The following is a 14,033-nucleotide window of genomic DNA, read 5'->3' on the forward strand; positions in this document are numbered from 1 at the left end:
ACTGATTTCAGAGGCCTGGAATATGTAGCATGGGCATGACAACTTTGGTGGTTTATTTGCTGGTTTGACTGACGGACAAAAATGCAGGAGTTTGTATCAACTTTTGGGCATATAATTTCTGTGTAGAGCAGGACAGACCGTGCTTTTCCCTTGTCTGGTTTCCAAATGTCAGAAACCATTTAAGAGAGAAATTAATTTGGGCACTGTCCTCTCTCCGTGGCACGGGTGTTGTGCCCCTCCTTGGTCAGTCCTTTGTGCCCCTGGGAGGGGGTGCATGCCTCACACTTTGAGAAACTCTGTCTGATGGGATTGTGGCTTATATTGCTTCTTCAACAGCAGCAGGATCAGCCCCTGTATGATGAAGGGGCCCTTGTGCCTGTCACTTAAAGCATGTCTACACTGATATAAAAAATATATATATATAATTTTCCACAGCAGTGAGTCTCCGAGCTCGGATCAACTTACTGCGGATGGTGCTGTGGGGCTACAAGTGTAGCCGATCCCTCTTGGGCTGGAGCCCGCGCTCTGAAACCTACCCCTCTCTTGCTGGGTGACAGAGCCTGGGCCCCACCTGAGCAGGAACATCTACACTGCTGTATTTGACCTGATAGCAAGAACCCCGCAAGTCTGAGTCAGTTGACCCCGGCTCTAAGATTTGCAGTGGTGGTGATGATGATTTTTGCAGTGTAGACGTACCCGTAGTCTCTCTGGCCCAGATCCACAAAGGTATTGAAATCAGTGGAAGATCCTTTGCAGATCTGGGCCTCAGTTTCTCCATCATTAAAACAGGAAGAATGATACTGACCTTCTATGAGATCTACTGATAACAAGCGATGGATAAGAGCAGGGTGGTGGGATCCTCCTCTGTACAATGGGGATAAATAACGTTTCCCTATCTCACAGGGGAGTTGGAAGGATAAACACTAAAGGTTGTGAGGCGCTCAGGTACTGCCGTAATGGAGGCTATAGAAGTACCTTAGATCCAAGTCAGATTTTTTTGTAAGTGATTTTTATTTTAGCCGTGTATCTTTAAACAGGTGACCTCGTGTTCTTTCTCTTGCTAGTAATATTTGGCTTTTATATAGCGCTTTCCATCCGTAGACTTCAGAATATGCTTTCCACTAGAGATCAGTAGCGTTATCCCCATTTTACAGATGGGGAAACAGAGGCACAGATTTGGGGAAGTGATTTGCCCAAGGTCACCCAGCAGGCCAGTGACAGAGCCGGGTGTAGAACCCTGGTCTCCTGAGTCCCAGTCAGTGCTCTGCCCACTGCATGACGCTGGCTCCCCTCTGTGCACAAGCGGAGGGCATGGGTAGGACATCTGATAACGGTTCTGGGAACATGCCGTGACCAGGATGGAGGCACCCTAGTCACTGATAAGCTCTGACACCTGAAACTGAGGCCTAACGGGGCTGGGCGTTCAGGACAGATGGTGACGCTGCATCTGTGTCTCATTTCCCATGATGGGGTGGGGCCTGCCGCTTGGTGTCCAGTATTGTCTCTTGGGGTTTCTTCCTGGTGCTTCACTGTCCCTGACTTAAAGGGCAGGCTGCTGGTGTGTTTCACGCCCGGAGTTGTGGTCGCTTTGCTCTGCCTTATTGGGTTTCTGTTCCATTTCAGGGTGTTAAATGTTGATCACCAGCCATCCTCTGTGCTTCGAAGTCCTCCCATGGCAGCTATCGGCAGCGACTATCTCTCCAGCCTCCCAATCCCTGAATACCATCCTTCCTACCAGGTGCCCTCAGAGATTCAAGGTAAGGAGAGCAGCGCTTTCCAAATCACCTATTCGGGCAACTGTACCAGTTTACCAGACCGAGACCTCAGCTGTAGCAACCAGCGCCCGTGGCCTCCCAATCAGTTACGTATGATCTAACCCACAAAGGCACTTGGGCCGCTCTTTCGCCCAGCCTTGTAAGGCTTGGAGCAGCCTCATGACCGTTGCCGATCAGAGCACAGATAGTTGAATGGCAGATGTCTCTTAGCCAGGAAGCAGGAGCCTGGTGCGAGATTTCTGCAGACCTGCAGGTGAGCTCCTTAGTGAGGCAGAATAAATTAAAAGCTGATTGTTAGTAACAGAGGATGGAGAAGATCTACCCATTAGCTGGCCTGGTGGCTAATGCTTTTCATGACCAGAGATTTCCATTCCTGGTCTTGCTCCCGTGGCTGCCAAATGAAGGTAGCCAGCTCCAGGGGGGGAGGGATAGCTCAGTGGTTTGAGCATTGGCCTGCTAAACCCAGGGTTGTGAGTTCAATCCTTGAGGGGGCCACTTAGGGATCTGGGGCAAAATCAGTACTTGGTCCTTCTAGTGAAGGCAGGGGACTGGACTCGATGACCTTTCAAGGTCCCTTCCAGTTCTAGGAGATAGGATAGGATATCTCCACCCTGGAAGAGTGGAGAGATTTGTGTCCTTCAGTTGCAACCTCCTCAGGCCTGATCTAAGATTGCAAGGCAATAGTTCACTGCTCTAGAAAACCGCTTCCTGTCATCTGAATCTCTCCAAGTGCTTCACAAAAATCACTCGCCATGCCCCACTGAAGGAGACCTTAAAATTCCAACTTTACAGATGGGGACAGAGAGAGGGAGAAAGCGACTTGCCCTGAGGTCACACAGCAAGTCAGGGGCAGAGACTGGACGAGCAGTGTTCTAATTTCCAGTCCCCCACACAGACCACTGAGCACACTCCCTCCTCCTTGGCTGGTGGAACCCTTGCACGGTAACAGGCTGATGGCCTGTTAGGAAGCGTTGATAAACTAGCTGGTTCCTAGCTGTCTGGCATCAGCACATGGGTGTCCATTTCGGGTTGTACAAAAAATTTCATTTCATTCTGCTGGAATCACAGGAGGGATCTGAACCCACGTCTCCTCCCTCCTGGGTGAGGCCTTACTCGCCGGCCTAGAGAGTTGCTCTCTCTTTGGCCCAATGAACATTTAACCGTTTATGCAAAGTGGAACAGTTGCAACAGAAAAGACTGAGGGCAGCCCACCCCAGAGTAGTCTGTAGCATAGTGGGTGGGGTGTTCACCAGGGAGGGGGTCAATCTGAGCTCAAATCTCTGCTCCAGAGTCATGATTCCGTCTCCCCCATCCCAGGCAACAGTTTCGGGTCGACCGAAACTACATTTTTTTGGCAACAAAAAAACCCTCTTCACCCAGCTCTAGCCCTGAGCTTTGTGACACGAAGGACCTAGGGTGCATTTTGCAAGAAAAATGTTGTCAACACCAGCATCTGGGCCATTCCGCTTTGGGACATTGCCTCCCTAAATTCCACCTGTGGCTTCCTTTTGTAAACACGCTTTGCACTCCCCCATCCTCAGCTGCTTGGTAGCGTTGCTGAGCGCTGTTAAACAGCTGCTGCGTTCCACCCCCGAGATGGCTGCACTTCAGCAGTGCATGATGTTAAGGATTCTTATTTAAAGTGAATCCTATAGATAGTTGGCAAATGTGCTAGTAAATTTTGCCCAGTGATGATGGGACACGCACCCACTTTAAGGTTCCCTAACGCTGCCAGACGTGTACACGTGAGAATCTGGCCCCCGATGTATTTCAACACCAAGGCTACATGATCAGTTACAGAGGGCTTTGTAGCCCACCGGGGGGTGTGCACCACAGCTCCCCCCTCTGCCAGTCTAGAGAGGATCCTAGTTGTGACAACTGCAGCTCCAGAGCCTTGGCTTGTTAGCTCAAGCTGTAGCAGCTTATGCCTTTAGCTCTGAAAGTTCCCACTTCTCTCCCCGGTGTTGGCCAAAAGGCAGCATCATGGTCCGTTACTGACCTACAGCATTGAGGTGGATCGGACGTAACACAGTCTCTAAAGAAGCAATTACATCCCATCCCATTAGTTGACTCTTGAAATCTAGCACAAATTGGCTCCCTCCCCCATACATTTATTTACCATTAAGTTATTTTTCCCCTTTTATTTTTCTAGGTCTGGATTTGTTTACCTTCCTTCAAAGTGAAAATCAGGTAAGGTTGTTTGGGGGGCGCTGTCTTTCTCTCTCTATTTTTTATTTTATTTTTTTCCTTTTCCTCCCTGGCAAATCTGTAGCCCAGTGACCCTGTCCTTTTCCTCTCAGCCAATTCTCCGCCTCCTCCACTGTAGCAATCCGGGCCTGATGTGGCCAACTTTCACATGGCCAAGCACAGCCACGTGCCTTTGGGTTCCATTGTTGCCTGGAATGGTCCATGTGCTGTCTGTGGCTTGGAATGCTGGATTCTTGCTTTCGATACATGACTCTTCTTTTCCTTATTTGCACCTGTGTCCTTCACCCTGCCTCACTGCTCCAGGTTCTGGAAGGGGGTAGGGCGCTGAGTGGAAAATGTATCACGTACCTGCTAGTGAATCTGGACAAACTTGCAGTGCAGTTTAGAAAGTGGGCGTATATTTTTGTTTTTTTGCTCTCTGCCTGCCTGGCATTTGATCCTTTCACAGGTGACTCAGGGCAGAGCGGGTGATCGAGCTAGCTAGATATACCTTCTTCTGACTTAGGGGAGCTTGGAGCGCGATTTCCTTTCAGAGCTGGTACAATAGGCTCCTTTCACCTTCCTGGGCCTTGTCTCGCCACCACTGCGTGTCTCCTGTTCAGATGCGCCGTTCTAACCTGCCATGGCGTGCCAGCTACAGCAAAGCCCAAGCTCTCTGGCGGGTTATACCAAATGGGAAGCAGCGGGCTCAGGTGAAGTCTTGGTAAACTGGTACAGTTCCCCCAATTCTCAGGAGCATCACTTGTGACTCAATTCTTTCCTTGCTTGCTGTTCCCTTTCCCCCCCTCTTGGTAGCGCAAGCAGTGATGTCTGTTCCCCTTGCAGATTGGGCACCGCCAGCGCTCTAAGCACCCAAGGGTGTTTTGGGAGGGGGGAGGGTTTTGAATAGGCACCCAGCCTGACGATTGATGCCCTATTCTTTGCCTGGCAGCACTACAGCCCTTCCGTGATCACCTCCCTGGATGAACAGGACGCCCTGAGCCATTTCTTCCAGTACCGAGGCACATCTACCCATTTCATGAACCCCCTGGCTCCCGTCATGGCAGGATCCCACAACAGCATCAGCCCCGCCAGCGGGCGCATCAGCAGCATTGTCTCCACCAACACGCTGCGGGAGAGCCATGGGCACAGCGGGACAATGAGTAACAGCGCAGCTCTCCCGGGCTGCAGGCCGGACATCATTTCCTTAGACTAGCCCCAGGCCCAGGCCACGCTGGCATCTCGTTTCCCCCCAAGGATGGGAGAGAAAAGCAGACTTTCAGCAGCTGCTGTTGAGTTGGGTTTTTGTCTGGGATGGAAAGGACCCAGCCAATAACAGGTCTCCTAAGTGTGTGTCTCGGTCAGGGCAACTCCCCCGTTACGTCCAGCCTTGGAGCCTCACAGGCGGGGCTTTCAGTTCTGCACGCGCTCGCCTGAGCATACTGGTCCCGCTTGCTGGGGGGTGCCGGTGGGCAGGGGGTAAATGCTAACCTCTGTTTTTCAAGACCATTTTAAAACTGTGTTTTTAACTTTTATTTTTTGGTAGGATTCCGCACAAAGATCCTACAGTGATAATCCCCACCTTGGTGCTGTCCTGCTAGAACAGCATCATCTAGTGGCCAAAGCAGGACTTAGCAGCCATTCCCCCTCCCCCGGGGATGTCACCTTCTGCATCCCTTTGCACCACACCACTGCTGACTCCCTGGAGTGGGGTGAAGAGAGAAACTTGTCTGAGTCCAGCAACCCTCCAGGCATGGATGGAAGGTGGGTGGGTGTCTTTCAGGGAGCTGCCCGCTGCTTTTATGCACCAACACAAGCACTTTGGCAGTAGGGATTGAGCTGGATCTGGGCTCCTAGGGCATTCTTGATTCCTTGATCCTCTTCTTTGCTCCCCTCCTTCCCTGGGGAGTCTGCCCTCCCAACCCTGGGTTAGAGCATAGAGCTGGTGACTCAGAAAGAGGCTAGCAAACTTCTGCTTCCAGCTACCAGGCTGTGCCGAGACCCTCTGCCGTCCCAGGGTTTAAATAACCAAATGGGCAGGGAGAGAGATGCTATAACTGAGCCCAGATTCCAAACCCCATCCAGCAAATATGGACATTCCCCAGCAGAGACCTAGCCACGGAGCGGAGGGTGAAGCTGCAGCCTACGTGCACTTAAGTGTTCCCATTAAGCAGGTGAGCAGTTGGGGCTCCCTCCCACCTCGCCCTCGATTGTATGACCCAAAGCAACATACAAACTCAGCTCTACTGAGCGAATCCGTTCTCCAAACCCTGGTGCAAACCTCTCGTGTTTGTAACCGAATGTGCTCGTGGGTGAGAACCAGAAAGAGAAACTGATCGATCCGTTTTCAAGGAGAAAAGAGAGATTTTTTAAATGTTTTTTTTAAAATTGAACAACCTGTGGCATTACGAGTAGCGCAGGAAAGGAAACGTTAACTTCTTAATTATGAATGTTCCCCACCCACAGTCCCTTTAAAGTCAGCCATTTCCTGGCTGCTGTTTTAGTTTTGTGTCCTCATTACGACTTCCCTTTTTTTGGGTAAGAATCAAGGCAAAAAGCGGCCATTTGAATGGATGTCCCATCAGTGGCATTTACACATGGGTTGATGCAGTTCTTTATTGGGATGCTAGAGGAGGCAAGCGGGGGTGGGGTGGGGAGGGGATTCTTGCTTGCGAACCCTCCTGCAGATAGGACAGTATCGAGCGGAGGCGTAGCAGGGTGACTGCCAGGGCTTTTGTCACCCATCCATCCCCTCGTGGAGGCACTGGTCTGTCTCGGTTGTAATTACGATGTATTTTTTTTAAATGTCGATTTGTTTTCCTCCTCCTAAGTATTTCCAATACAGATCTGTACAGAGAACAAAGCTTTATCTATATTTTCAGTTGCCGCTTTTGTACATCCAAAACTCCAAAGACCTCCCTGTGTCTATCTCCTGAGGACTAAATGAAGGTTGTGTTGTCCCCGCTGCAGCGCCTGCGCGGGGACAGCGCATTGCCTGTTGCACAATTTATTTATGTATTTAAATGTATACCTTAGTTTGTAGCCTTTACAGCATCACAGCTGCTGCTGCGAGTGTCCTGCGTAACCAAGGTCTCGCTAAACTACCCCAAGTACCTACAGCCGAGTTCATATTTTTATTACTGTAGCAAGATTGGCACATGAGTTCGATGCATCAAGACGGACAAAACGGCATTCAGAATGGTATAATATGTAGCAATTTTTTGCACCTTCCCCCCCCCCCCCCAAGAACTTTAAAACAAACCAATTTCCCTGTATTTCTGGAGAAGGGTGGTCTGGGGTAGCTGTGCCCAGAATCCTACTGTGACTTTAATGGTTCTTGTATCATAGTTGTAGTGAATTTCTGAATGCAATAAAAGTTGTAAATCCTACTGAGGAATAGTTAAGGTGCAGCTTTACCTTGCATGCTTCGCCCAGGCTTAGTTGCGCTGATCATTTTCCCTCTGTTTTGGAGAGGGATGAGTCCACTGATGCTCTTCATTTAAAGAGCGGTCGGCTGGAAAATGATGAACCAGCTACTACAGTCTCCTTCAAAATACCGGCCCTCAGAACTAGCTTGCTTGGGACTTTTCACCTGAAAATCTCCCAAGTGACAGACGTAGCTGTCTGTAAAACAAGAATTCTCCTTCCCCACTTGTGTGAACTGCTTTGAAATCCTTGGTGGAGAAGTGCTAGGTAGAGGATTTGCTTTTTGGAAAAATGGTGCTTTGAGAGATTACTGGACTTTTGCAAACCCCTTTCTCTCTGCTCATCTTCCCAGCACCAAGCTGAAAAGGGACTTAGGACCAGAACAAATGTACTGTGTACATTTCAGTGGGAACATAATTGTTTGTGGGTTTTTAAAGTTCTGATGTTGGGGGGAGGGGGGATGGACAGACCAGCTCCCAGTAAAGGCAGATTTCTATACACATTTGTAACCCTACCCATCTGTCCTTTGTACTGTCTCCTCCAAGGCCAGTCACAGGCTGATCAACTCACGTGACAGTATAGTGGCTCCACTGTACCCTTTGAGAGGCAGGTACTTTCAATGTTACCTACAGGTGGTGCTTGAGGTAGCTAGAAGCTGAGACCGACATTAAGGTATTATGCCTTTACAGGGAGCGCTGGCTGTTTTCAAGTTTTGTACATACAAGTTGTTTGTGTAGAGGGTGTGTGGGGGGTTGGGGGGTAAAGGAGCATCTTGGGGTTTTGATACTGTCTGAAGTCCCTTAGTGTTTTATAAGCTCTCTCTCACACGGTAAACATGATCTAGACACCTTTAAAAAGCAGCTAGCCACTTTCTCTGGTTTATTTATTCTGTCCGTTTGATATCCAGCTGTTTATTATTTGCAACACTTTGTATTATATGCAAACTACCTTTTAGATAATAAAGTTCAAAACAGCCCCCCACTGTGCCGGTGTCAGTTACTGGTGGAGCAGAAGCCTCTGTTCAAGCTGGATTTGAGCAGCTGGGACCTGGGGAGAAGGGTGCGTTAGCCCCATTTTCCACAAGGGGAAACTGAGGCAGAGCCACGAAGTAGTCAGTGGAAGGTGGAATTGGAACACAAGTTCCTAGCTTGCAGTCCTGAGCTCAAACCACTGACACACGCTGTCTCTTCAGTGCACCCTTTGGCTAAGCAAGACACTTGGATGGCTAGGGCAGGGGCGGTTATTCTAATGTTACTTGACGTGTCTCTCCACACTCTGGCTTCCAAGACAGTGAACGACTCCCCCCTGTCCTAGGCAGCCGGGGTTTGGGCTTAATGCTGGCACTCCCACCTAGTCCATTCAGGACTTGCCTTTCCTTCCTGTCCATTGCTTCCTTCATAGGAGGGAGGGCCAGAGAGCGACCCCACTCCCCGTCTTCCCTTCCTGCTAGGGCTTGGAGCGGTGAGAAGGAACTTCGTTCTTGGCAGGCCTCGGCAGCCGTGCTTGGTAAAACCAGGTCCGAGGGCAGGAGGTGGTGACGGAGCCGACCTCCTTCGCCGGCCGCTCCACTCCCCAGCTGTCTGCCCTGTGGGGAGGCCGGGGCCTGGGATTTCGTTGCTCACTTGTCTCGCACGGCTAAGGTGTCTAGCCAGAGCTGAAGGGCAAACCTGGTCCCGGTGCTGACCCGTTCCACATCTTCCCCCGCTGCAGGTGCTGTGTTCAGGAAGGTGGCGGTAGGAAGTTCCGTGGGCCGGGCCAAGCACCCGCTCAGCTCCGTGGCTCTGGGTAGATGGTAATGGACGTTACTCAGTCACGCCGATGAGGGAGGGAGAACACCGCGCAGGCCTGATGCACGAAATGCCCCGGAATGGCCAGCGAGGGTTCGGCGCTGTATGGGCAGCTAATCCGCCCCGAGCAATGCTCCCCCTAGAGCAGTGGGGAAGGCAGGCTGCGGCTTCCCCCCCTCCCAGCTTTAATTGAAGGCAAGGCTCTAGTGTGAGTTACATACAGGGCAGCTTTCACTCCCCCACCCCCCCCCATGACTGCGCTGGAGCCAGGGCCCCTGCCCCTACTGGGGGGCGGTACCTGGAACCTGTAAAGCCCACCCCCCGCTTGTCCCCACCCAGCAGGGCAGGTGCTGACGGCAGTAGGAGCTGTGGCTCCCTGGCCTGGGGGACCATCTAGCCCTGGGTGAACAGATGAGAGAAGCTGAGGGGAAGTTCTGGGGCGTGGGACACGCCTCCCTCAGCAGCGGTCCAGCACGGGGGCAGAAGAGCTGCTGGTGTTCAGAGACACCCAGTGCGGGGGCCAATAAAGAACATTTCCGCCCAGGCGTGTTAACCCCGTGTCCGGTGGTCAAATCCCAACCTAGCCACTTCCATTCTGCCCTCCGGAGAGTCATTTCCACTTCCCATTGGGAAGCTGCAATGCTCCTCCCCAGACCTGGCTGCATTTCAGAGGCAGGGGAGCAGAGTCCTGCCTCTCCAAGGGAAGATCATCATTCCCCCCCTTCTTAGAGGAAAACAGGCCAGGCTGGGTTGGCAAATCACTCTCCTTACTTGATGGTTGGGGGGAGGTTGTTGGGTACGTGTCCCGTGTTCTCTGCTCCGTCCTCGACCGCCGCGATACACTCCAGAACATGGGGTTCCAGCCAGGCGTAGGCGCTCACCTCGCTCTCGTCCGCCTTGATCCTCGTCTGAAATCCAACACATGGCTCTGAGTGCCGGGAGCAGGGGCTCAGAGCTCTCTGGGGCTTGGAGTCACCACAGCTGCCCACCAATCGGGCAAAGGGCTGGGAGATAGGCCTCTAAGCCAGCTTGGAATCACTGTCCAACCTAAGGGGCGGGCGCTGGTCATCAGTCCGGTACCAGCAGAGAAGCCAAGGTCTGAACAGGCGGTGGAGGCTGAATTCCTCGAAGGGTCCCTCGCGCCCAGGGCTGAGGCCCAGTGCTTGTGGCGCTGTATGTAGGAAATCTGTACTGCCAGCCACCCCAAGGCTGCCTTCAAGATGCTGGGGTCTAGGGACAGCAAGCCCAGGCAACGGATGTACATCAGGGCACGTAAGAACAATTCTCAACCTCGTCTCTCCTGACCATCTTCTCCTGGGCCGAGCAGTCCCCTCCCTCAGGGGTCGCTAGTCACCCCCCAGCAATGCTCCCCTGCAGCTGCCTTAGACTGTCCCCCCCCAACGCTCTCGGGGGCGCTCACCTGCAGCTGCTGGTGCCTCTCGGTGGAAAGAAGCAACAGGTACGCGACAACATGGTGCCGCCTCGGCAGCCCTCTGCTCAGCATGGGCGGGTACACGGACTGTGCAGACGGAGAACAAGGAGCTAGGAATAGGCAGCCCCGAATGCCCGCCCCAGAGGCAGAAACCGAGGGCTGGATCCTGAATTCCTCAGCCTGAAGGCCTCTAGCACACGTTGTGAAGCAATGGAAACAGCTGCTCACGCCATCAGGGAAATGCAGCTGCCTCTGGGGTAGGGTGCTGCAGCTGTTAGCAACACTACACGAGCAGTTGGGGCAAGTCAGAGGTTTAGGGACACCCAGAGGATGGGGCTGTGTCCCTGGCCACCCTGGCTAATAATAGCCATCGATGGGGGACTTATCTCACTCTCTTGAACCCAGCAATACCTCCTCCCAACCCCTGGGACGGGGTGGCTCAGTGGAAGCCACTGCAGGGGGTGCTGGTGATTCAGGAGGGGGCGCTCGTCCCCAATCCCTTTCGTTGCAGCACAACGCTAGGGGAGGGTGGGAAGCTATCGCCCCCTAGTGGCTGGTCCCCAGGAGAGGCTTGAGTCAGCTACTGCTGCTGGTTGCCGAACATGGTCCCTTAGCCCCCCCCCGCCTAGGAGAGGCTGGTGCTTTGAGCAGGGACGATCCCAGATTTGCGCCTCTCCGGAACCTGGCGCGGGCCGAGCGGTTCTCCGTGACCCAGGTCAGGAGAGTGGGGAGTTACCTCCCACAGGCCCAGCATCCTCCAGGAGAACCCGCCCGGCTCCAGCCGCAAGCCTGTCTCCTCCTGCAGCTCCCGCAGGCCCGCCTCCAGCAACTACGGTCAAGGGACAGTGAGGTGAGAGCCGGCCCGGCGCCGCCTGCCTGCGTCCCACGTTCGCCTGGTACCAGGCTGCGCCGCAACAGCGCCCCCTAGCCACAGAACTCAAGAGCTTCACCAGCCTCTGCATGCTAAGCTGGCAACCCCGCTTTACAGATAGGGAAACTGAGGCACCGAGCGGGGAAGTGACTCGTCCAAGCCCATGCAGCAGCTACGTGGCAGAGTCAGACCGAGAACCCAGAAGCTCTGATGCCGTCCCTGGCTCTAAGCAGCCCCTACCCCCGTTCCCCTTTGAAAATCCCAGGGAAAATTACACTACGCTCAGCTTTATCCCCCCCATTCCCTTCCCCAAATAGGCACAGAGACCCCTCTGCAATTGCTATCCCCTCCCCTTATTCACCTCCCATCCCTCTCGCCCCGGGGCTCAAACTCCCCCCTGCTCCCCACCTGCCGCAGCACCACTCGCCCATTCAAACCAACCCCGATGGAATCCGCAGGGCGGGTCGAGGAGGTACCTGTTCGTCCGGCTCCATGTGCCCACCTGCAAGGGGAGAGAATCGGGAGGGGTCAGTGGCACAGTGAGCAGGTCCAGCGCCCCCCCGGAGGCAATGGAGATGCTCCCAGCAGCTGTCGCTTCTGGACCACGGTGGTCTCCCAGCCCATGGTGGATTGGAGGGAGAGGGCAGGGATTGTCTTTGTTCCGGGGTCTGTACAGCACCTTGCACCATGGGAACCTGGTCCATGACTGGCCTCCTGGCCGGCACGGATAACACACAACCGTAGCAGAAGAAACACTCCAGCCACGGCAGGGGCCCCCAGCAGCGGCCAATCTCCCGGCGGCAGCATTTTCTCCCCCTACCGGGCTGGTTTAACAAAGCATTGGGCAGTTTCATTTCCTTCCAGCTCCCTGCTGGTTAATTCTCTGCGCAGCCCTAGCGCCTGTCACCGCAGGATCTCGACGAGGCTAGTGAGTTACACCCCGGTGCAGTAGGTAAGGACCGCGGGGCGGGAAGGGGAGGGAGGCCAAGAGAGGGAAATTGACTTGGCAAAGGTCACATGACAAAGTCAGAGAATGGAACCCAGGAGTCCTGCCTCCCAATCACTCTCTTTAACCACTAGCCCGCACTCCTTTCCTCGACCTGGGAATACAACTTCAGAGGCTCAGTTCCTAGTCTCCGACTCTTCCCTCTAAACAACCCTCTTCCCCTTCCAATGACCACAGAACCCCCCCGTAACTGGGCCAGGCAGACAATGGACAGGAAACCCCAGCTAGACGCATCACCAGGTCCCCACCGCAGTGCCCGTTTCTAAGCCAGCCTCGTCCGCGTCCTCTCACCGGGGGGCACCCAGATGTTGGGGAAGATGCTGAGATTCTTGGCCCTTCGCGTGAGCAAGACTCTCCTGTCGACAGACTGCAGGATGACGGCCACCCCCACGTCCACCCCGCGGCCTCGGAGCGCCTCTGGCAGCGCGGCAGCCTGCCTCTCCTCCAGGTGCTTGATGGGACAAAAGGACGGTCTCTGGGGAAGGAAAAGGAGAGTGTGTTTGGTAACAGTCACACCAGCCGGAGTCACGGCAAGAGACCACGGCTTCCCGGATCAGGCCCGTCGGACCTTTCATCCCAAAACGCTTCACCAAGTATCTACGCGCAGCAGCTGTGACATGCAGCCACCTCTGGGGCTTAACACAGCAGAGGGGTCATTTTGGACCAACTCTTCTCACTATGCAAAGAGCGTGAGGAGCAGACAGGATCCGCGGCTGATGCAGGCAGTCACTAGACACGCCGCAGCCAATATCACATACCCAGTCGTGTTCCACATGGAGCCTCGGAGCTCAGAACCAGCTTGACTTCCCTTGGCAAGGACCCTGGGCTAAGCCCCTTCCTCCTCCCAGAAAACGCCATGGGCTCTTGTCCGTTAGTAAGTTACACGGCACTGACCAGCCTGGGAGCGCTGAGGATTTTACAGATATTACCCGACTGTTCTCAGCTTGCAGGTGGAGAAACTGAGGCACAACTGCTTGCCCAAGGCCATGCAGCAAGTCAGTGACAGAGCCGGAAATAGAACCCAGGAGTCCTGACAGCCGGCGTTCAGCTCTAACTCCTAGAACACACTACCTCCCAGAGAGGAGTGGGGAACCCAGGCGTCCTGACGCCCAATCCCCTGCTCTAGCCACTCAAGCTCACTCCCCTCAAGCCCGTCGGTTTAGATACAAGTGCCACCCCCCCGCTGCAGACGTCCCCCGCAACGTCCTGACCTTTAGAAGGATCCGGGTGGAGCCAGGGAACTCGCTGTCGGAAATGACAAACTGGTTTTGGTCCAAGCCGCAGTTGACCATCGCCTCGTCCTCGTGGGACGCACAGAAGTGCCCGGTGATGCTCTGCGAGAGAGAGAGCGGGGAAATCACGGGCCCCGTCTTCTCGCCACGCTCCGTGGGGGGCTCCCAGCCCTTTATACACGTTACCCGTGGGCAACAGAGCCCAGCAGCTCGGGCAGGATCCTCCCCGCTCCGGAGGGGAGACGGGACTCAGCCATCTCAGGGGCCAGGTGGAGACTAGAGGCCAGGAGTCGGAGAGACCGATCCCCTGCTCTAGC

At 54.0% G+C, this 14,033-nt stretch overlaps 2 protein-coding genes across 9 annotated transcripts in view; one reads left to right on the top strand and one right to left on the bottom strand.

The window, feature by feature from the left end:
- PIAS3 (protein inhibitor of activated STAT 3) overlaps positions 1-8,364 on the top strand; it is a 36,965-nt gene extending 28,601 nt beyond the window's left edge. For 6 of the 8 annotated variants that reach the window (XM_026656296.2, XM_026656294.2, XM_026656291.2 and 3 more), the window contains 4 exons: positions 904-999; positions 1,624-1,757; positions 3,928-3,965; positions 4,915-8,364. In XM_026656296.2, coding sequence (XP_026512081.1) covers positions 904-999; positions 1,624-1,757; positions 3,928-3,965; positions 4,915-5,178 — 532 coding nt within the window. In that variant the 3' untranslated portion in view covers positions 5,179-8,364. The remainder of the gene's footprint in view (positions 1-903; positions 1,000-1,623; positions 1,758-3,927; positions 3,966-4,914) is intronic. The other 2 variants (XM_026656299.2, XM_026656297.2) reach the window with 1 other exon arrangement.
- Positions 7,311-14,033, bottom strand: part of NUDT17 (nudix hydrolase 17) — a 7,304-nt gene continuing 581 nt past the window's right edge. The window contains exons 2-8 of the mRNA XM_026656300.2: positions 13,696-13,818; positions 12,776-12,959; positions 11,955-11,980; positions 11,344-11,436; positions 10,596-10,694; positions 9,947-10,083; positions 7,311-9,169 (exon numbers count right to left, since the gene is read on the bottom strand). Of these exons, the coding sequence (XP_026512085.1) occupies positions 9,007-9,169; positions 9,947-10,083; positions 10,596-10,694; positions 11,344-11,436; positions 11,955-11,980; positions 12,776-12,959; positions 13,696-13,818 (825 nt within the window). The 3' untranslated portion in view covers positions 7,311-9,006. The remainder of the gene's footprint in view (positions 9,170-9,946; positions 10,084-10,595; positions 10,695-11,343; positions 11,437-11,954; positions 11,981-12,775; positions 12,960-13,695; positions 13,819-14,033) is intronic.

Source organism: Terrapene carolina, unplaced genomic scaffold (assembly GCF_002925995.2).
Source record: "Terrapene carolina triunguis isolate 2854851 unplaced genomic scaffold, T_m_triunguis-2.0 Scaffold227, whole genome shotgun sequence".
In the NCBI taxonomy this organism is placed as follows: Eukaryota; Metazoa; Chordata; order Testudines; family Emydidae; genus Terrapene; species Terrapene triunguis.